The sequence below is a fragment of the Chelonia mydas genome, chromosome 7, assembly GCF_015237465.2.
Source record: "Chelonia mydas isolate rCheMyd1 chromosome 7, rCheMyd1.pri.v2, whole genome shotgun sequence".
NCBI lineage: Eukaryota > Metazoa > Chordata > Testudines > Cheloniidae > Chelonia > Chelonia mydas.
The window spans coordinates 15,060,455-15,083,185 of record NC_057853.1 but is presented as its reverse complement, the minus strand read 5'-3'; the positions used below and the strand labels follow the sequence as shown (position 1 = coordinate 15,083,185).

Sequence of the window (22,731 nt, the reverse complement as noted above, 5' to 3'; positions counted from 1 at the left end):
CTAAGTATAAGACAAGAGGCAGCAGGTGGATACAGACAGAGGGAGGAGTACAAGGAAACTATGAGACAATATTAGTCAGCATGATAGGCAGGGGGTTTCAGCCCACCAGCAACCTAACACTTATCAAGTTCATTTGCAGACATCTCAGCGAAGGTGAATTTTAAGGAGAGATTTGACGCAGACGATTGTAAGTAAACTTATAATCTTACCTCTGAATTTTTTGGGTGGGTTATTAAGATCACCTGCTTCCGGCTGCACAACACATCTATCGTCCACAAGGCTGCAAAGAAATGAGCAACTCAGGTAAGACTTTTTGTTTGCAAGTGCTACTTCCTAGGTACCAGACACAAAGCGGGTTGCTTTCAATAGTCAATCCTGTTGGCTGCTTCAATGGAGGACAGACAATTCCCAGAAACCAACTCATGCCAAATCTTTCTAAGAAGCATGCAGCCAATTTGTTTGTGTTGTCCAGAACCACACTGCTGGACAGGCGGGACAATTAGTAAGTTTATCACTCCTGCTCACTGCATCTTCCTCATGTCCCCTCCTGGGGGGACACATAGATTGGCCCATATTCTAATGAAACGAGCAAAGGCCATACAGCAAGTGTCACCTCTTGGACAGATACCACTATTTGAGAATATGTTATAAACACGCCCCCATTAAAGGGCAGCAAACTGGGGGGAAAAATGATGAATGCATCAGATCACATATTACCCCCAGTGAAGCCTCAGTGTCCAAAAAGCCAGGAACATAAACTACGTTAGCATAGGGACAACACACTCCCGAAAGAGAGAGGAAGGCATAATTGATGCATCCTTGCTTACCAGTCATAAAAAAGGTAAAGGTTTCACCTTGGAGCCAGATAGCCAAATATACATCACTGAAAAGAACCACCAGCGTCAGGTCAAAACTGGCTTAATTATGGAGGAGGAGGAGGTTTTTTGTTTGTTTTTTTAAATAGTCCAGTGAAGGTTGGTACCAACAGAAGATCAATCTAACCTCCTCCTGCTTTACCAGGAAGGGGGTAGAACTGGATAACTGCACCTGTAAGGCGTTCCATCAGAGAGTTCCAACAGAGAGCTTCTTCTCTGAGCGTGTACTGGCAAAGACATGGGGGCGTGTCTACTCCCAGGGAACGAAGGAAACAAGGTAAGTATATTGCTGTAACCTATCACAAGTCTTATGCCTTGGACATTATTTAGACCATCTGAAACACCTCTATTTTTCATATACAGTGAAAACGTCTCAGTAAACAAATATTTTAAAAGTATCTCGTTTGACCTTCTTGGCTCAAATTAAGACCTTTCCACTGACCTGTCAAAGAGGCCTTCTACATGTGTATAAAGCACAGTTCCCCACAATGTCCTGAAGGTTTGGGAAACTCCATTCTCATATAGCAATAGCTGGGAAAGACAGCTTGAGATCTAGAATATGAGAACTGTTCTTTGCAAAGACTGGTTACGTGCAGGGAGTGTCTTTGAGACAACAATTATGGAAAATCGTGAAGTGCACAGAAGATTAATTGATTCTGAGCGGTTTACATGGACTTAAGAGAAGGTGAACTTCCTATCTATACTATGGTAGATTATCACAATAAAGAAAATAATTTTCTTTTGTGCGTGCAACATACGAGATTTATATACATAATAAAACAATAATTAGAATAATCAGAACACTGAATTTGGAAAATAGCAAAAGTGAAGTTCTGATTAAGCAGTGAAAGCACGTCACAGGAATATTAAACAAGAACACCCTTCAAGATAGATTTACTTGGATGGAACAGCATTAGGATTTATAACAGTATGTGTTTTCCACCCTTCATTAACTGTATGCATACGCCGTCACACACAGCATAACATGTGTGTGTTCTGATAGCCTTATATCATAACAACTGAGTATGATTACACTGATTTTTTTCTGAGCGGCTTTAATTTTCTTCAGATCAAACAGTAAGTGAACTATGGAACAAAGATAATTTGACTATGAAGGGATATTAAGATGCTAATGCATTTCACATAGCAATTGGGATTTCTATTTCAAATCTGGCTCAGAGCACACATGACCATTTTACAGTACAATTACCTTAAAATATTGCAAATGAATTTGAAGAAAATACTAATAGATGTATCGAGCTGCCAAGGGAAACGTGTTGGTCAGGTCTTGAAAAATACATCCAATGTCTACATATTAACACAAGGACTAAATCTACAAGCCATGGTGAAAAATAGCTGCTCAGTAATGCCATCAAAGCCATAGCCAGTTTATTGTGCAGTGCATTTAATTAAAACGTACTGTCAAATCAACTTCCTACTTTGTTTTTTTAAATGTTATTTACTCTTAGGGTTACTTTAACAGTAGGAAAAAAAATAGTCAAATATTTGTTTTTCAATTTACTTCACCAATGTTCAGCAAGTAGTATTTGGCCAGTTATACAGCTGGTCGAATGCTATGAAGAATATGAATCATATTTGATGAGTACCTGGGAAATCTGTCAAATACGTTCGCAAAATACTATTCGACCAACCCTACTTACTACATGCTTTGCTTTTATCATACTTTTTTCCTCTTCTGACAGTATCCCATATATTCTTCTTTTTCCTATAATAAATCACAGTGCTTCTTCACTGCCTGCTTCTTTTTCTCCCACTAATTTCCCTCTTTCCCCCTCAGTTGCATTCTCTACATCCACCGAGGTTTTCCTAACTCCTTTCTTCTGTGTCCTTCCCACTGCCGTATCTTCCTCCCCATAAAATACTTATCTTTTCTATCTTTTCAGTCATCTCCCTCCAACAGATGATTCCATGCACCCACTCATCCTCATACCTACTCAGAAAGTTTAGCAGCTATTCCAGAACCCTAACAGTTCAAGGACTAAATCTACTAGTCTGGGGCAACGTCCAGGAAAGATGCCAACCATCACTATCTGCTGGGAAATGGGGAAGAGGGGACGCTGCCTCTTTCCCCTGCTCAAAAGCTTAATCTCTCACATGCATCTGGACAGTAGGAACTGAATTTGCAGCCACTATTACTGCCTCACCCACCCCCAGGTCCCTCTGACTGCTGGAAGGGAGCAGCAGTGGTTCTCTCTAGCCCTCATCCCACCAACCTTCCTAACTGCTACTTTACTGCTCATTCAGCTTCCTGGTTGCCATGGTAAACTGTCTACCAGTTACTCTGCCCTTCCTCAGCATTTTGACTGCTGTGAGGAGAAGGTATCTGCTGTTACCCCTCTCCCAGCCGTCACTGCTTTGTCCAGGGAATAGCTCCGGTGCCAGTCTCTGATGTGAACAGCTGTCCCCAGGCAGCAGGAGAGTGAAATTAAACAGGTTTGTGTTATTTTTTATTCAAAGCTTAGATTCTCCTGGAGTTGATGACACTCACCATGGGAAAGCTTCCTTGCCCTAGAAGAGGGGCTACCTAACGCTTATTGATTAAGGAAGCGGCCTGGACTGGTTTCTGAGAAGAGTCGCTGAATGGCTACTCTACCAGGGAGCACATAGTATGGTGTTTGTCAGGGTGGTCAGGCCACCAAAGAAAGTGCACCAAGCAACAGAAGCAAGCAAGGCAGGGCTACCGCTCCAGTTCTTGGCGATGCAGCCCAGCAGCAAAAAAAGTAAATACCCTAGAGTTGGAGAAGTGTGATGTTGTTTACATGAGAAATCTTAGGCACATCGGAAAAGGTAGGACCAGTCATTAGTGATAAGTACTGCAATATGCAATATGACCTACTCTTTTCCTTTAAAATATCTACCTAAGCTGCCTTCCATCCTCCATCAGCAGATTATGCCAAGGGGCCTGCTCCTTCCCAAGCACGAAGCACACTTCCTTACTCACTTCCCTCCCCCTATAACTTAACCGTGGCAAGCTATTTGCCCATCCCATGGTAAAACCATACTATTTCCATTCCTAACCCCTCCGTCCTCTCAAGTAATAGCTTTCTATCTGCTACATTGCTTTGGGCTATTTTCAAAACATGACAAGTCTTTACAGAAGACTCCCCCAACTTATTCCATTATTTATGGGTGCAGGAAACACCCAGATCCATTAGACTCAGGATTACTAGCTCAGCCTTGTCGGTCTTTTACACAGCTAAGGACATCTTTCAATGCAAGACAACAGCTGCCCTTACCCCAAGGTGCTGATAAATCCATTCGTTGAGCCCTCTGCATATAGAGAGCAAATGTCTCCAATATGAAGGAAGCTTGACATCTTGTCAGACATTTCCTGCTTGTTGGTCCTAGGAAAAAAGAGAAGATAGGGAAAAGGAGTGTTAGTGTATTTACTAGGTAAAAGAATTCCCTGAGTAAGAGTCCCATAGACAACAAGCCAAAACACAAAAAAATTCAGAGTGAACACTTGATGCAATTCCAAGAAAGTGCTGACTTTAAAATGATAAAAGCTTTTAAAAAAAAAAATCCACAAGTCTAGTCACCATCTGGCTAACTGAACAACTCCTTGATCCTGAGATTGATGTATTAGAGACAGGAAGTTTTGACTGTAGCTTCTACAGTTGCAAGAGTATTTCCCAGCCCATGGTGGAGTGAAAACTTAGATAGGTATCTCAGGGCAAAGACAATTTGAGCTCCACAGTGTCCACATTCAATGATTTTTGTTTACCCAGTTTATCATACAGATGTTCACTTAAAAGATTCCATTCCAGGCACATTCTCACCAGGGGGAGAATGGGCTTAAAGAAAAGGAAGAAAGGAGCAGATCCCCTTAATTTAAGGCATTTTACTTACAGTATTGTTCTAAACCAGGAAAGATCTCTCAGCGTAAGCCAGTTGTGCTAGTTCCAGATCAGACTTAGTGCATTCAGGAGCAATTTGAAAGTATTGGCCTTTTCTCACCCCGCTCCCGCTCCCCTGGTGCCCGCCTCGCCCCGTTCCCACTCCCGCTCCCGCGGCGCCCTGGGATATAATGAAATGATGGTCAAAGGAATTTTAATGAAAGATATTAGCATGGTTTGTAAGTATTTTTGTCAGCTGCTCCATCAATATATGTCAGTAGCTACCATCTTAACAGAAATACAGTATTAATGAAGACATTGTGTGAAACGTTATTGTAGATATTTGGCAGCAGATTCTCCACGAAACAACCAAAAGACTCCTGGAAAACCACAACTGGAATATAAGTGATTAAAGCAGAGGTGGGCAAACTACAGCCCGCGTGCCACATCCAGCCCACGGGACCATCCTGCCCAGCCCCTGAGCTCCCGGCCGGGGAGTCTAGTCCCTAGCCGCTCCCCTGCTGTCTCCCCTCCCCCGCAGCCACGCCGCCGCGCAAGTAGTGCTCTGGCCCGCCGCTCCTACCAGGCGGTGTGGGGAGCGTGTCTGGCTCCAGCCAAGCGGCGCAGCTGCAAGCTCCTGCTGCTCTGAGCAGCATGGTAGGGGGGTGGGGAGCAGGGGGGTTGGGTAAAGGGGCAAGAGTCCCGGGGCACAGTTAGGGAGCAGTTGGATGGTGCAGAGGTTCTGCGGGGCGGTCAGGGGATGGGGAAGAGGGAGATTGGGAGTGAGTCCCGGGGGGGGCGGGGGGATCCCAGGGGGCAGTTACAGGCAGAGGGTCCCGGAAGGGGGCAATCAGGCGATGAGGAGCAGAAGGCAGTTGGATAGGGGGTGGGAGTCCCGGGGAGGCAGTCAGGGGCAGAAGGTCCCGAGAGGGGGCGGTCAGGGGATGAGGAGTGGTGGGGGGTTGGATGGATTGGAGTTCTTAAGAGGGAGGGGGCAGAGGCCAGGCTGTTTGGGGAGGCAGAGCCTTCCCTACCCGGACCTCCATACAGGTTTTACAATCCCAATGTGACCCTCGGGTGAAAAAGTTTGTCCACCCCTGGATTAAACAGACTTTAAAATATACACTTAAAATGGAAGTCAACCCCCTGTGAAATGAAATTCAATTCTGTGCAGAAGTGCCCAAACAATCATAATCATGTTTAAGAGACAGTCACTCATTGTTGCTGACTCTCACCATTTTAATCCCAAGCCTCAGCTAACTGGTGTTTTCTTCTTAAAGCCCAGGCTTTTGGATTCATGCCATTATGTGAGAGTCTGAGCTGTTACTTTAAAAAATGAAGGCACATTTCTAACCCTCGTGGCATAGGAGCTGGAACTAGGAGTGCTGGGGATACTGCTGCACTCCCTATCTTGAAGTGGTTTCCATCATATACAGGGTTTACAGTTGCGTTCAACAGCCTTCAGCACCCTCACTATACAAATTGTTCCGGCACCCCCACCTCACGGTCACAGAAAAGAGTTTCAAAGTTCAAAAAGCAGAAGGCAAATAAAAAGAACTCTGAATTTAATATTTGTTCAAATCTCATGAATTTTAGCCAGCCTCACAGTTGTTGGGTGGTGCCTGACTCATGGTTTTTCAACAGTTGGGTCATTCTTGAATTAGTACCCTGAACAACAGATTTCAGAAAGAAGGTAGTAACAGCTCTGCTGATTTATATGCCCTTGGAGCCTGATCCTGCCCTCCGGAATGCATAATGGAGCTGTGCCCAAGTAAGGTGCTCAGGGTTGGACCTCAGTTTTAAAGGACAAATAAAAATACTCCCAACCCTCGCTAACCAGCACTATTGTTCTTGAGAACTGACATGTAAGAGTCACACTAAAAGTGATCCTCCATCAGGAGGGAGAATTAAATAGCAGGAAATTATACTTATTACAGAGCACAGCCTTGACATTGTGAGTGGGATAAGCATTCCCATTTCATTGAGCATTAACTTGTTTACTGCCAGAGATAGGGTTCAAACGTATTAAGTAAGGTCTGGGCTCAGCAAGCACAGAGTTAGGAACATTTGTTGGGGGTGGAGAGTTAGCAACTGCTGTGCATAATATGAAGCCGTGAATCTAGACTGCGTTTTGTCTCCTAAAACAATGTAACCAACTATCCCTTTACCATGCTCCGAACCAAGGTTCTTGTGCCATGAAGATATACTGTGATTTGCAGAAATTAAAAATCCAAGTCAAGCACAGCAAAAATCAAGGGGCCAAGTTCATAACTGATGTAAATTGTTCAACTCCTCGGAAGTCAATAAAGCTATGCCTGCTTATGGCAGCAGTGTGCTGGCTTAAGGCTCCTTCATCAGCACTAACTCATACAGCCACAGTGTATACATGATGCTTGTTTCTCTTAGTAGATGCGGAGCTTAATATTATGATGTTTTAAAATAGATGCCCGAAAACATACATGATATGCAAAGTGATTGAGTTAGCCTCAGTAGAAATATTATCTTTCCCTTTTCCTCAGTTGGATTTCAACTGCACACTTCAGCATTATGACAAGATTTCCAGAACTGGGTTCCTGAAGTCAGGCTCCCCAGTCCCTATGTGGGCATACACACATATGCTCGCGCATGTACAATGAGGACCACTTTAAATTTACCGAGCAAAACACTGAAGTCAGCAGGAGCTGCAGATACTCAGCACTACTGGGGGTGTGGGGGGAAAACGGCCACATATTTCAGTCCTTAAATATGGATTTATTAGCCTGACTTCATGTAGTCAGGGTTGAAAAGATACAGCCTTACGGTCTTGTAGTTTTTGAGTTTCCACACACACACTAAAATTTTCAGTTATAAAAAAAACAATGTCCAGAGAAGAGGAAGGACTTGGGTAGCAGGAACTGGGTAACACAGGATGCGAACTACTCTTCCCACAGCAGTACACCAGTTATCTCCCTAGGGAAGAGGCCTTTAAGATCATTTAACTTTAGAAAAGGCATCGATGTTCACCACAGCTGTACGCTGGAGAATGCAGAGGTCAAAACTATTGACTTCCAACAGAGACGACAAGAATATCTTTCTCGGACATCCAGAATATGAAAAACTGAAATCCCAGACACTCTGTCCAAAGTCAGGCTTAAGAACAGGACAGTAACTTTCAAACATGCCTCTGCAATTATTCAGTTTTCTATATCAAAGACAGTTTACATGTTTAAGGAAACTCAAATTTAACCAGATTTACCCTTGACAAATTAGGAAAATCTGTCCCTTCATTGAAACTTTCATGAACTTTGCACACTAAATAATAAGGTCTTCACAACAGCCCAAATTTAACAGTGCAGGATCAGAGCCTCCCTATCAGTAAGGGGGAGAAGGTAGAAGCTGATGTAATTGAGCACTGTCTACCTATATTACACTCTTGTATACCTAAGGACTACCAAACAACGTGTATGATATTGAACTTAAACATGTGCTCAGAATTTCTTAGATTGGACAGTACTTGGGAAGATGCTGAACTGGCAGGTAGAATGACAGACCAAATTATCCAACAGGCCTTCCCATATCTAAGATTTACAGGCAATGAGAAAAAATTAGTGAGTGAGTTTAGTTTGCTTCCAGCTAGTTAGTTACCCGATCTGACAGAGGCTTATAAAACACCTACAAAAAACAAGCATCTCCTGACTGATTAGGCATTTGTGTTTCAACAAAGCTGAAAATGTTTAGCTACCAGAAAATGAGCTCCCCCACCCCCTTGCATCAAGAGGCACACTTATATTTGGATTCACTGGACATAGGGGTTGTCAATTAAAAAAAAAAACCCTGAAGCTCTTGGTCTGTTGCTTTGAATCATATCTTTGGTATTCAGTTGTATTTTACTTATGTTGGGGTATTTGGGGTCAAAACGTAAAGCCAAGATTTCCAAAGCCCGGACAGGAACTTTGGGTGACCAACTTGAGACATCTTAAAGGGGCCTTGATTTTCAGAAAGTGATGAACACTCACCCTCAGAGGAAGGCCTCTTTAAAAACTGTCTCAAATCAGGCACCCAGAAGTTGTGGCACTTAATCAATAATTGCTTTTGAAAGTCTTGGCACAGATTCAGATCACACTTAGGCTACACTGACTAACAGGAAGGTTTCCCTCTTGTGGCCAACATGTCCAATGTCTCAGGTGTCCTGTGTCCAGGTCCACAAGAAACCCCTTCCTCATCACATATAAATGGAATAGTTCAAGCTGAATACTAGACATCATAAAATATGATGTTTCTACAGTTCTATAAGGGGGACGGGAGAACTGCTACAAACATGAACAGTAACTAGTTTTTATGGTTAAAAGTATACATGCTTTTCAACTCAAAAAGCAATTAGGCTACTGTAAACAGAACAATTGCTAGGCAATTTGTTTATTTTAGATATGCAAGTGCCAACTTAAACCGAGTAGTCAACTGATGCTGTACACAAAAACGAGTAAAACAAAAACAAACTTCTCCTGAGAACAAGTGGAATCAGAGTCTTTTAACAGTGATCCCCCCCCACACCACCACCACACCACAAAATTCTGGATAAGAGAAGAGAAGAGAAAAAAAGTTACCTGAAGACTTCAGATATCAGAAAAAGAACATGGCAGGTGCCAGGTCATGAAACAATGTATTCCTCTCAGTGTTTAAATGGAAGATTAAAATAAAGATTCTTTCTGGGTACAGCTACTAGATTTCAGTAATGAAATTCAATCATAAGGAGATACCAGCAGTTTGGCAGTTATAACATTCAGAGCCCTGAGCCATGTTGAAAGCATCAAAGGCCACGAAGGAGCAAACATGATAGTAAGGTACAAACAAACAAAAATTCCATTTCCTCTGAACCTGCATTGACAGGCTTAACTCAAGATAGAAGCAACAACCGCAGCATCAATCTGGAACTTAAAAGATAAAGATGTTCTTTTCCTCCTAATTGTAAGCATCTAATTTAGAGATAAATATTATATTTGGGCTGGGAGAAAGGAAGTTTTAAAGCTGAACTTTCTAGTTTTTAAAAGTTAGGCATGAAACATGGACATGGACTGTTAGGCAGAATATTTTTTTCAAACACACACATCCATAAAAATATTAAAAGGTTAAACAAACTTTTTTTCAAAAAAAAATTCCTTAGCAACATTTCACTTAGGCCATGTCTACACTAGAACTTATGTCGGCAAAACTTTTGTCACTCAGGAGTTTGGGGGGGGGGGGAACACAACAAACAAAAACAAGCAAACAAACAAAAAAACTACCCTCTGGCCAACCTAGCTACTGTCGCTCAGTGAGCTGTTTTTATTATGTTGACAGGAGAGCTCTCTCCTGTCAGCAGAGAGCGTTCCCGAAGCTGTGTTTACGGTGGCACAGCTGGGCTGCTGTAAACCCATAAGTGTAGTCATGACCTTAAATATTATTAAAGTTATCAATTCAATTAAAAGTTTTGGACCTAAAAGCTTTAAATGTCTCTTTAAATAGGTTTTATTCGAAATGTGTATTGTTCATTAGGCAAGAATTAAGTTTCACTCTCTTTGAGAAGTTGCCTTGAAATAATTAAATGCTGAAACCTGTTTCAGCCTCATGAGAATTCCAAAGCACTGGTTTGCAGGTCATTTTGCAGTTCTATAGCATTATTGTTCTAAGGTAATGGATTTGAAAATACCAGTTAGCTGAATCCAGACAGCGAATTAATCTGTACAGGAACTCTATGTTCTCCTGGAAGTTTCAGTACTTGCCCTTCTACCTGTCTCCTATAGGGTACATATCTGAACACCAGCCTGTAATGCAGTGGTTCTCAAACTTTTGTACTGGTGACCCCTTTCACGCAGCAAGCCTCTGAGTGTGACCCCCCCCACCTTACAAAATTATTTAAAAAAAAAAACAAACCTCTTTTTTATATATTTAACACCATTATAAATGTGGGAGGCAAAGTGGGCTTTGCGGTGGAGGCTGACAGCTTGCGACCGGCCCCATGTAATAACCTCGTGACCCCCTGAGGGGTCCCGACCCCCAGTTTGAGAACCGCTGCTGTAATGCAAGGTGTAGGAGAGCGGAGCAGAGTGTGCTACATTCTTACTGAGTAGTGGGATAGTTATGGGACTGACCCTTCGTTTGTCAAAAAACAGCCTCTTAATAGTGGCGGAAAACTTCCTTGCCATTATTTGTCCAAACTTTCACCATCAAAGAGAGACATGGAGCACTTTCAACTGCTTATGCAAATGTTACTTATTACTTTGTGCATATTGTCACTATAGCCTGGCCTTTCTATACAAAGCTTAGAAGAACTGTAAAATTCATATGCAGGAATGATCATCCCTGAACACAAGGTTCAGCAAACAGGGTTAAACATTTAACTCTTGCATTGCCAATATCACCCCTATAACCTTGTGCAACTAAAGGATGAAGCTCTGACATGATCCCACTGGCTTCAATGAGCTGTCTCATATGAAGGAGGACTGGACCTAAACATAGGATTCAAAGCAGATCATAGCCTCTTGACCTCAAAAGACTGTAGCAAATGGAGTATAAATCTGATACTTTGTAATTGAAGCTCTGCATGTTAAGAGGCTTTCACCCATCTTCCTATGCAAGTGCAATTCCTAACATCAATTGAACCAGAACAAACAATATAGTGTGTGGGGCCCAAGTGACAAGTATCTGCTACTTAACAAGATGTCTGCTTTAAAAAAAAAAAAAAAATTAAGAAAAGGAGAAGCATTTGTACCATTTACTTATTCTGATTTTCACTCCTGTTTAGAAGACTCAGTTGTAAAAGCGATGGAGCCATCAAACTAGTGGTGAAAATTTGCTTGAAGAAGAGGAGGAGGAGGAGTCTGGGCTGCTCCAAAACCCCACATTGCTGGTGGTTTGCCATCCTCCTCCTCTAACAATTTAACACCAAAGGGCTTTTCACAGTATTTTACAGATGCCTGATCTCTCATGTTTACCTTGCGTGGTATTTAAATACTTGAACCTACATCAAAAAATCCTCTTCATAAAATAAATAAAGCCTCTTTGGTGGCAGTTTTATTTCCAGCAATTGGGTTGGATGGGGGGGGGGGAGGGGGGAGAAAAAACACAGGAGCCCTAATTTTTGAAAGAGACAGTTCCAGCAATGTTTGTTTTGAGCTAAAAAGCTACTTGCTGTGCCTTGCATGCCAGTGATCCTTTCATTTTGCTATTATGATAATTGAGCAATAGAGCACATCGAAAGTAACTAGAAATTGGCAATTTTCATTGCATCATTGCTGAAATAGGGGAAGCACTTCACGGAGCGTTTTTGCTGTCTTTTTCACTACTTACATAGTTTAACTAGATAAGATCAGAGTCCTAAACTATACTTAACTGCTGAGACTTTATTCCATTAGACAGGCCAAGTAATCTGGAGTGGAAGTTCATGTTTTATCTTTGTTTCTGATGGAAGAAAGTTTGAATTTCCATTGGGGAAAAAGAAAGGCAAAGTGAAAAATAGCTATAGCATTAAAATCACCCAACATCTAAAGGACGGATCATTGTCTGTGCCCAGAATCCTATAACTTGGCAATGATGAGGCTGTAACTCTGACCAAAGAAGCACCCAGGGCCTGATTCAAAGCCCAAAGTCAAAAGTAGCCTATAGACCTCTGTGATATCATCTTTGGATGAGTGCCCAACATTCTGAATCAGTCCCTATGGCACTTCTAGCTTTTCTGAAATGGACACGGAGAGCTGACATTTCTCATATTGGTTCTGAAAGAGTTGGTTCCTTCGCTCCCTCTCTGGCCAGGGGCTGTGAGAAAGAGATTAGTAAGAATTCCGTTCTGCATTGAAAACGGCTAAGGAAAGGAGGGGTGAGGAAGAGGAGGGAGTGCTTATTTACCAGGTTTTTTTTTTTAATTTAAATTAACTACTCTTTTGGGGGGTGGCAGAACTCAAAAATTGTTTTATTTATAAACAAAAAGGTTTGGCACATGTGAAAACATTTTGTTCTTAAAGTTCAAAGATGCTTCATAAACACATGCGTTCTACATGGAAAGACTAAATGTGCAGAGCTCACAGTGTAAGCTGATACCTCTTGACTGTCAAAATCATTTCCATGCACTGAGCTGCCATCCATAGACCCTTGACTTGAATCGTACTCAAAGTCCACATTAGAGTCAATTTTTGCACCAGCTCAAATACAAGCTCTCTTGGTAATATATGCAGAGCTGGCAGCATAAGGATACAACATTCCTGCAGGGTTAGGTCCTGCCACTGTCTACTACACACTTTCAAAGGGCATTAGAAGGGGCTAAGGGATACTGTCAGCTTTTCTGATAAAGCTTTGGTATTGCAGAATCAGACATAGATATTTGAGTGATTACACATTAAAGGGTATCAACCCCGGATAACTAACTATCTAGTGTAGGATTTCATCTTCCTCCTACTCCTCAGTCACCTCTGTCCAGGAGTCTGCTGACTGCAGAACAATTGCCATTTGGCAAGGCAGCTTGTGAGAAAGAGACAATACAGCGTACCTTCAAGAATTACTTTTTTTTCCTTATTATTTGCACTGAAGTAGGGGACTGTCCTGAAAAACCTTGCAATCTAACCCAAGAAGACAGAGGATGTGAAGGGAAACAAAGGCACAGAGAAGGGATATGACTTGCTCAAGGTGACACAGCAGGTCAGTGTCAGAGCCAGGATTAAAAACCCAGGTCTCCTGACTCCCAGCCCAGTGCCCTGAGCTCTAGATCACACTGCCTTGACTTTTTTCATTAAGATAAAAGAGAGCGTCCTTGAGGGCTTGTCTACGCCACGCAGCTTTTAGCAACAAGGCTGTGTCGAGACAGCCTTGTTGCTAAAAGTCAGCGTGTGCAAATGCTCTGTCGGTACTTTGTCAACACTTTTGCCGACAAAATACTTCTAGCCCCGCAAGCAGCGTTAGCTTTGTCGGCAGGAGAACACTCTTGCCGACATAGCCACGTTCACACTGCCACTTGCGTCAGCAAAATTTTGTCTTTTCCGGGGGTGGTTTTTTTAAGTACCCATGAAAGAAAAAAGTTTTGTCGACAACTTCGCAGTGTAGACATACCCTCAGACTGAAACCTGTCAGTCAGCAGCTCTGTCTCACCCTTTTCTTGAAGCAAAGAAATTAAAAGCAAGAATCTAAGTAGATATGGGGATATGGCATTGGCAGGTATTTTTCATGCACAAAAGCGAGGAAGTTCCAGTATGCTGAATTCATGTAGTTTGTCACTTAAAATATAATCAAATATTATACTTTACTGATGGTATCATACAGATGCTCAAGCGCTTTATAAAAAGAGATAAGACATTTAATCGTCTTACTGATGTAAACCCAAACAAGTCATTAACACGGACAAGAAAACCTCTGCTACCCCCTTTCCTTTTCTGTATCTGCACCCCTTTCCTGGTTTGCCAAGCCCAGCCTAGTCAGAAGGGATGTACAACATGTCAAATAGCAATGTGGATTATCTGTTCCTCTTGCAGAAAAATAAGGCTGAAAGTCAAGCCATTGTAATGATGTGCTAAGTAGAACTTATGCTTTGATAGGTTAGTTTGAATATCAATTTGGATGGCTACTGTAAGAAACGCAACTAGCAGATTTTATTGACAGACGTCTGTGGAAAACTCAAAGAAAAGAATCCCCATTAGAGGGACACCTATCAGGCTAAAAATAATTTTTAAAGGTTTCAGACCAAGTATGTCCTGACAGTATCTCTTTAATTCTATTAAGAGTAAGAAGTGCTTAGTAAAGTTGATACCTGCTGGCTCTAACACAGAAGGGAGAAAGCAGCTTAGATGCCTCAAAGCACACAGTGTTATCCAGAGTATTTTAATATAGTAAAAGGAGAGAGTTGGACTATGCCAAGGGAACCAGAGGCAGCCACTGTGGCAGGTGACAGCAAACCCGCTGTATATTGTCTATTGGAGCTTGGCCAAAGAAGAAAGCTGGCCGGGGAACAAAAAGTAGTTTCTGATCTCACCTTCTCTACACAGCTACACATCTAAACCTTCACCAGGAGTCTTTCCTCTTGACTCTCCCCCATCCCCAAAATCCTGAGCTCATTTGCTACCTCACATGATCTAAGTTCTGTGGCAAATATGATACCTCCTGAATTTACACAACCTCTAACATCTAGAACATTTTCCTTTTCCCATAAAAAAAACTGACAATCCCTTATCCCCCCTGCTTCAATTCATCTCACCCTACTTTCCCAAAACTTCCATCATTCTCATCTCCTACTCCTCCCTGCCCTGCTCCCCACTGCCTCCTTTCCCTTCAAATGCACCTCATTGTGAAAGCTCCGGTCCTTCTGGCTGCTCTTGGGTCTAGTTCTGGGATCTGGTCCAGCTGGATAGCTCCTTGCAGCTTTGGGTCTCCACTGGCAATGCACTTGACTCTTTCCTTCCACTAGCAGCTCTCTTCCTGCTGCAGGTTTTGTAGTCTTCTCGGTCTTCTCTAGCTGCAGCAGCCACTAGGAGGTGGTGAAGTTTACTGCTGCTCTTTTATAGATGCTTCCGCAAGCATCCAGGTTCTGCAGTGAAGAGCCTCAATACCTGTTAGAAAGCCTGTGGAGGAGGAGCCGCTAGCACCACATGACTACCACATGCTCTGCAGAGCACCACTGGTAGCCACTGAACCTACTTAAAGAACTGCTGATATAAAAATAGCAATACCAGTTGGACTCATTTACAGAGGAAGGCTCCGGTTCCTGTTCTGACTCGTACATGCTGGATTCCCACTGTACTCCAAGTTGTTGTTTTATAGAATGCAAGTCCGAGTTCTTCTTCTAAGCAAAGGTTCTTCCAGATACCGCACCAACTTAGCTCGTAAAGAGCATTAGCAGCAGAATCTGCTTAACCTTTGCTGTCTGAACAGTGACCAAGCGCTGTCAAGTTATTTAAATAAAATAAGTTCAGGCATCTCTTTAAGCCAAGAATCACTAGCCTATCACTAGCCCCACGCCTGCAACCAGAGCTATGCACCTTGGACTTCAACAGAGCTGTGAAGGACATGCTTATACAAACCCAATGGCAGCTTCAGTGCTTTAGTCATCGCATCTCTGCTGAAATTCAGAGTTTTATCAAGTTGTAGACGCAATGGTGCGGGATCAAAAATCTACAGCAACAGCATTTTACTTGTACTTCTATTAAACTGCAGTAAAAGAAATTCCAAACACAAAAAAAAAAAAAAAAAAAGAGGCAGTGGCTATTTCTTGGCATGCTGTAGTCATCTGTATTCCTCTAGATGCTCGCACACAAAAATTACTTTGTTCTGGCTCCAGACATCTTGCGCCAGGCTGGATGAAGAAGAGAAAAGGAACTGTTTAAGTTCTCACTCTAGTACTTACATGATTCTCCTGCTTTTGAAATAAACCAATTCCTTAACTCAGACAGTGTCTTCATTTTGGCCCTCTCTCTCTTCTCAGAGCAGTTTACTATTCTTTGATGTTCTGTTCCATAAGATGGTCCATGAGGTATAAGCATTTCATTTTCTGCAACATTCTACATACTAATGTAGCTGCATCCTGGTCTATAACCACAACTACTGTGAGCTGTAAACAAGATAACTGGAACAACATTCTTTCAAAGCACAGTTTCTAATGCATTTGCCTCTCGCACAAGAGAAACATTGCCTAGACTTGCAGTGACATCTTATTTGCAAAGCATTTGTCCATTGAAGGTAAATTAGTTTGATTGTAACTTTTGATGGGCTCAAACCGAAACCACAGATCTGAAAATTCTGAAATACCGAAGTGTTCAGAATCCAGAGATGAATTTTGCAGCTTCATCCCAGCTCTAATTGCAGCTCCTGAATTTGCTTGTATTGGCTTCATTTTTCCCATATGAATTTGTCTCTTGAAAGACACTAGCTTGGCAGCCAAGGAGGATGAAGCTGCCGAACAGGTGCAGCACACCTCCCCATGATGCCCTGACAAGATGCCTCAACCCTGAAAGAGAGGCAGCCACCCATAAAGTTGAGAAAGGAGTTCTGTCTCTATGCCCAGTCAATCCTCATACTCTGTGCTGAGACTGCAAACTAAGTGACAGTTGTACACGTGGTTTGTAGCGTCCCCACCTGTCCACTGGGAACTAGACTAAAGTCACCAAATATCCACTGTGAGTTACTGCTTTCCTAGACTGGATTTGACCTAGCAACCTAGAGGTAAGGTCCACTGATCTTCCCAGTCCTCCATCTACCAATTCCCAATTCAGCTAGTATGCAGCTAGCATATACTACACTGTACGCTACCATCTAAGACAGCTCTAAGCATTGGTCATGGACTCAGCCTCCATCTCCTCAGCCACGCATTATAAGTGACCCAACACAAGAGTACAGAAAAAGCTTCAGTCCAAAAGAACAATCAAAGCTAATGAGTTTGACAGCTCATTTCAGCAGCAACAAAAGCCAGCCAACCTTCTCTAAAGAATGGTCTTTAATACCCCATGTACAATAGGGACTCTTGCAAGGAAAATCTTATGAAACCAGATTAAAGTGTTGAGCATTAACATTGTGCCCATATGAAAACGATGGGAATGTTGAACTTTAGAAAATGATGGTGCCGTTGGCATGTTACGTAGTTGTAGGCCCCTCTGCTTTCCATAAGCTCATCTGGTGAAACCGCCTTTCCTCCCTCTCTCTCCCACATAGCCTTTAGAAACAAACAGCAGCTGGAGTAGCTGATACAGTACAAACACAAGCATTGCTCTATTTCCTATGGGATTTCAAGATACCTCCTGCCCTTAAAACGTAGCCCAAGCAATATTTACATTTATAGGACACCTTTCATCCCACAAAATCCCAGGGTGCTTTGCAAATCAGTACATCAATTATACCTACGAAGCTCATGTCACTCTCTGAGGTGCAGCCTCCTCTGGGGTGAGATTGAAGCCAGTATACAACACTGGATGCTAATTTTAGGCAGGAAAGGAAGAATGCTGTGTCCAACTGAAGCTGCTGTGGGAGACACTTTAGATATATGACAAGCAACATGATCTAGCAGATTGAATCCCAGTCGATTGCCCTGACTCCTGGATTTTATGACATCTGACACGTCACTTTACTTATCCGTGCCTCCATTTCCCTTCCCACTCTGGTTTGTCAGCTCTTCAAGATAGGAATTGTTTCATATTATGTGTTTGTATGGTGCCTAGAAAAATTGTGCCCAAATCTCAGTTGGGGCCTCTAGATTCTATTGTAATACAAATAAATAAATAAATAAGCAGCAGGTAGATCACCCAAGTTGGAATTGGGCTAGCACCCCTCCGCTTACAAGAAGTGACCATACATGACTGGAACCTTGGTTTTCCATTTTATCTGAAGAAAGGCACTTCCATGGCTATTCCTCCCACATTCCCATTCTGTGAGATGATTCAGGACCACCCTTATTTTTAAAAACAAAAACCCCACCCTACAATATCAAACATCCTATCACACAACAGAGCTACTTCAGTGTCTGGGGTGATCACCCTAGAACATAGGTTCTCAACTTTTTTCTTTCTGAGGCCCCTCTCAACATGCTATAAAAACTCCATGGCCCACATGTGCCACAACAACTGTTTTTTTCCTGCATATAAAAGCCAGGGCCAGCATTAGGGGTAGCAAACAGGGCAATTGCCTGGGGCTCACACAAAGCTACATTGCTCAGGCTTCGACTTCAACCCCGGATGACGGGGCTCTGGGCTTCAGACCCGTGCAGCGGAGCTTCGGCTTTCTGCTCTGGGCCCCGGTGAGTTTAACGTTGGCCCTGCTTGGCGGACCCCGCTAAAGCCTGCTCACAGCCCCTCAGGGAACCCCAGAGCCCTGGTTGAGAACCACTGCCCTGGAATACTATGGTATTTCTGAGGAGTCACAAAGTGAAGTGATGAATTCACTGCCAACATCACTTCCTATGCTCTTTTCGACTCTATAGATTCTTTGCAATACCCTGCTTTGCTCATGGGATCTGAAAGGATCTTGAACCCAAAAGTGCTATTATAAGACTGGCAGATTCCTCCATGTTTATGCCCACAGGCCATAATTGCAAATCACGACTCTCTACTTACTAGTCTCAATGCACCCTTGCCATTGAATTGAGCTTGCCCAAGGACAGCATGACCTTGCCAACCAGAAGCAGGACACCCACTGACAAGGGGTTCATTACTTTAGAGCTCTCTTTCACCCTCCATTGCTGGTATTTTTAAAAAGATGCCATTTCCCACACTTTGTCTCCTCTCCCGTTTCCAAGGCAAACAGAAGCCAATCTTACTATTTACTTCATCAGCAAAGGGGTCAAGATAGCTCCGTGTTTCAATAGTTATTGACTCCTGTTGCACAGCCAGCAAAAAACAAACAGTTTTTAATCTCAATGAAAGAACGGTGGATTTAACAGAAAAACAATGTTATTTTTCAAACTGGATTATTCACCCAAGAGAGAACCTATTAGAAATATGTCAGATTTTGAATGTAATCAACTTGATAGTCATCCTTTAATATCTTGTTCTGAACAGCATTTGAGTAGTTTTTTCTCAATCATAATCTTCCCCCCTTTTCAATTTCACATGCATGGATTTCCACATACACAAACCCCCTTCCAAGCCCAGTTTTTCATTGAGCTGAACTTCTTTAATGTTGATATTTTCTTGGACAACAAGTGCAATTTACAGAATGCCTTGTCATGCCAAACCTTTCAATGGGAGCACCAATTGTGAGTAGCAGTCAGGCTAGTGTTAGGTCACCAGCTCTTCATTATGAGCACAACAGCTTAACACATTATCTGTCACACTAACAGAAGCAAAGAATTTATACGTGTAATAATGGTGACATTTTAGACAATTTATTTAGAACCTGGAAGATGTTCTGTGTCTTGAAATTAGTTTAGAGCAAAGTGGGGCCTTAAACAATGGACAAGGCCTCTTCAACGTATCCAAGAGACCCATAACCACAGTTCTAAGAGGTTAAACCTTAAGAGCCCAATCTTGTATCCTTTATTCACACAAGTATGCAAGATTGGGCATTTAGACCGTAGGCTCTTTGGGACAGGAGTTATGCCATTTACTTGTCTGTGAAGTGCACATTCATTCAGCTACCTAAGCAAAAACAATCTGGGGGCGGGGGGTGGGGGAGGAGAGAAGTTTGTTCAATATGTTCTGAGCAGAGGTCTAAGAGATCATGGTGGAATACCAATATTTAAACAAACACGCTCGCTGTGCCAAACTACTGAAGCCAAGCAATGCCTGAATTTAGGGAGCAGCAGCTTTGTTGTGGTTGGGCTTGTATTAGAAGTTCCTCCTTTTCGGATTTGTTACTACACATATTGTGGTACATTCCACTCTAAGTTGACTGCACAAATCCAGGCTGTTGGACTGTGTGACAAAAGATACGTTAGATGCAACAACTGGAACAGTTTTGTTTTCAACATTATTCCCACTTAGAGCCAGATTCTATCCCCAAATATATAAAGACAAATCCCACAAAGATCAATAAGTGCACATATAGGTTTGCGCATGTAGCAGAGGGAAGAGCCTGCCCGCTGAACCATAATTGCTGCACTAAGATGACTGTTACATACATTATATTTTATAGGAAAGGCCCCTTACTTCCTCCTCCTGTTAAACCACAAGCTATTGCATTATGCCAGCTGTAACATATTTACACATTCAAATGAATGAACTATAAGACAGACTTAAAAAACAACAAGCAACCATATTCAAAAATGTACACAGCAACTAGCAATAATTAGGCTTTTATCAACAGGATGCAAATAGCACAGAGCTGTGAAGCACTTAACCTTTTTTTTTTTTTTTTAAAATACAGTCCAGTTATTGTAGTCCAGGAAACAGCTAAATATTTAGACTGTTAGACTAGTTACCAAACCCTCAGAAATATCCACCCACAATTGCCCAGATTTTGACCATTTAAGAATAAGATCTATAGCCAAGTCTGCAACAGCATTCACATGTATTTACATAATACAAACATCCCTGTAATTATGTCTCAAGTATTTTTTAAAAAATGGCTAGGAAAAGTTTAACTGACACACACCCACTCCTTAAACCATCATTGTAGAGGCCCAAGTGTCCCTCATATTTGAGTGACTTATAGAACAAGTTAATGCTGTCTAATAACTTCCAGATTTCTCAGGTTGGTTTTAGAAGGAAAAATTCCCCAACAACCAGATGTAGCTTGCACATTTTTAAACTAAACTCTGTTATTCAGAACAAATATTTAAATACAACTTGAAAGTAGCAATTGTTCAATCACATAAAATGGTTTTCCAGTATTCAGACACTGCAATTTTATGGGCTAATCGGGAGGCTGGGAAGCAGGAACTCTGAAGTTCCAACCCTGTCTCTGCCACTGACTCCCTCTTCAGCCCTGTGCAAGCCACTTCACTTCTGTGCCTCAGTTTCAGCATTTATGAAATGCAGCTAGTAAATAATACAACACATCTGAGAGGTAAACCAGTGTGTTTTATATAAATGGTAAATAGTAAACAGATGCTTCCTTTCAACACTACATTCAATATAGCAGCATAATATTTTATAGGAAAGGCCCCTTACTTCCTCCTCCTGTTAAACCACAAGCTATTGCATTATGCCAGCTGTAAGGCATTCCAGATAAGTTGCTATTATAAAGCATGTATTTAAGTATTTTATTTTGGTTTGGTTTTTATGGGGTGATGCTCTAAGATTCTCAGGCACCCTGGCCCTCAATTCCTGCAATCTTTTCTCCAGCCTAAAAGGACTGGACACAGCAAGTCTCTGTTCTCCATATGTGCTACCCCAAGCTCTAAACCAAGGGAAAGGGTTACCTCTTGGGAGCAATGCACTCCCTTCTCTTCAGTGATGGGACTGGGTGTACTTTTTGGGACCATGTTGCCAAGTTCCCTTGCCCACCTGTCAGGTCAGGTTGAATGATCGGCCCTGCAGCACTCCGAAGGTAGGAAGCAAAGAACAGATGATATGACCAGAACTCTTAACCTCTGTGACAGATGGGTCAACTTGCTAAAAATTAAAGACATTAGTTTCAGGAAGATAAACACATTTCCTTATGTTGCTACACATGAACAGAAGGCAATTTTCAGCCTGCAGCTGCTCCATCTGATTTTCAAAATACCAAAAGCAATTAGACTAATCACTTAACCTCTTAAACACACATTTTCCACAAGATTAGTTAAGAAGTTTGCTATCCAATGCCAACTTGCGTAAGGACCTGTAGCCACCCGAAAAACGTAATCTGAAGGTATTCCGATCTACTAGCTATTCCATTAAGCAGCCGTTTGCAAAACGCCACTCTATAGTTCAGACACCTGACTACACTGGTTTACACCTATTTCCCATTACTTCTTCTTTATTGCTACTCCCATTGCCACCCCCCCTTTCCTCCACTTTTCTAAAGCTCCCTTTTAATGCTAGCTCTCCATGTCTCTCTCTTTATATATATATATATACACACACACACACACACATACACTCTTCCCTCCCATCCCCGCCACTTTACATGCATCAGAAGACACGAAGTTGGCCTCTTGTTCATTTAAACCGATCGTCTCCAAGGCAGACTGACTGATTGCTTTCCCCACCCCCAAAACTATTTCCTGCTGCTGCACGGTCCCAAACTTGGCGAGGGAGGGGCAGGGGTTGCTATCTGATCGGTTACTACTTCCATCCCAGCCCCCAGGCTGATCAGAGGACATGTAACACAGCGCAGGACTGAAGCCTGCCATGAAAGTGTGCCGGGGGGGGGGACGACACTACAGAGCTGCAGCCCTGGGTCTGCCACGAGAAAGTTCAGCTGCCCCCGGTCTAGGTCGCTCCCCTGCAGCCTGCCCCTGGTTTACCTGGTTGCACAAGGGGCTCCGCCTGCCTGGACGCTGCAGCAAGGAGAGGGTTAGCAGCCGCTTTGTAATCCCATGTTCCCGAGGCAGCCCCGCTGCGTTCCGTTAGGGATGGAGGCTGACGAGGGTTAATCTCAGCCCACAGCTAGCTCAGCAGCACATCCACATGGTTACTGCACTTTAGAGTCGCTCC

The 22,731-nt window shown here is 42.6% G+C and overlaps 1 protein-coding gene across 4 annotated transcripts in view; it reads right to left on the bottom strand.

The window, feature by feature from the left end:
• ITPR1 (inositol 1,4,5-trisphosphate receptor type 1) overlaps window positions 1-22,731 on the bottom strand; it is a 249,558-nt gene extending 226,827 nt beyond the window's left edge. Inside the window, exons 1-4 of one of the 4 annotated variants that reach the window (XM_043552286.1) lie at window positions 22,202-22,257; window positions 4,133-4,240; window positions 1,048-1,125; window positions 210-280 (exon numbers count right to left, since the gene is read on the bottom strand). In XM_043552286.1, coding sequence (XP_043408221.1) covers window positions 210-280; window positions 1,048-1,125; window positions 4,133-4,240; window positions 22,202-22,203 — 259 coding nt within the window. In that variant the 5' untranslated portion in view covers window positions 22,204-22,257. Of the gene's footprint in view, window positions 1-209; window positions 281-1,047; window positions 1,126-4,132; window positions 4,241-22,201; window positions 22,258-22,541 lie in introns of those variants that run through there. The other 3 variants (XM_043552287.1, XM_037905875.2, XM_037905876.2) reach the window with 3 other exon arrangements.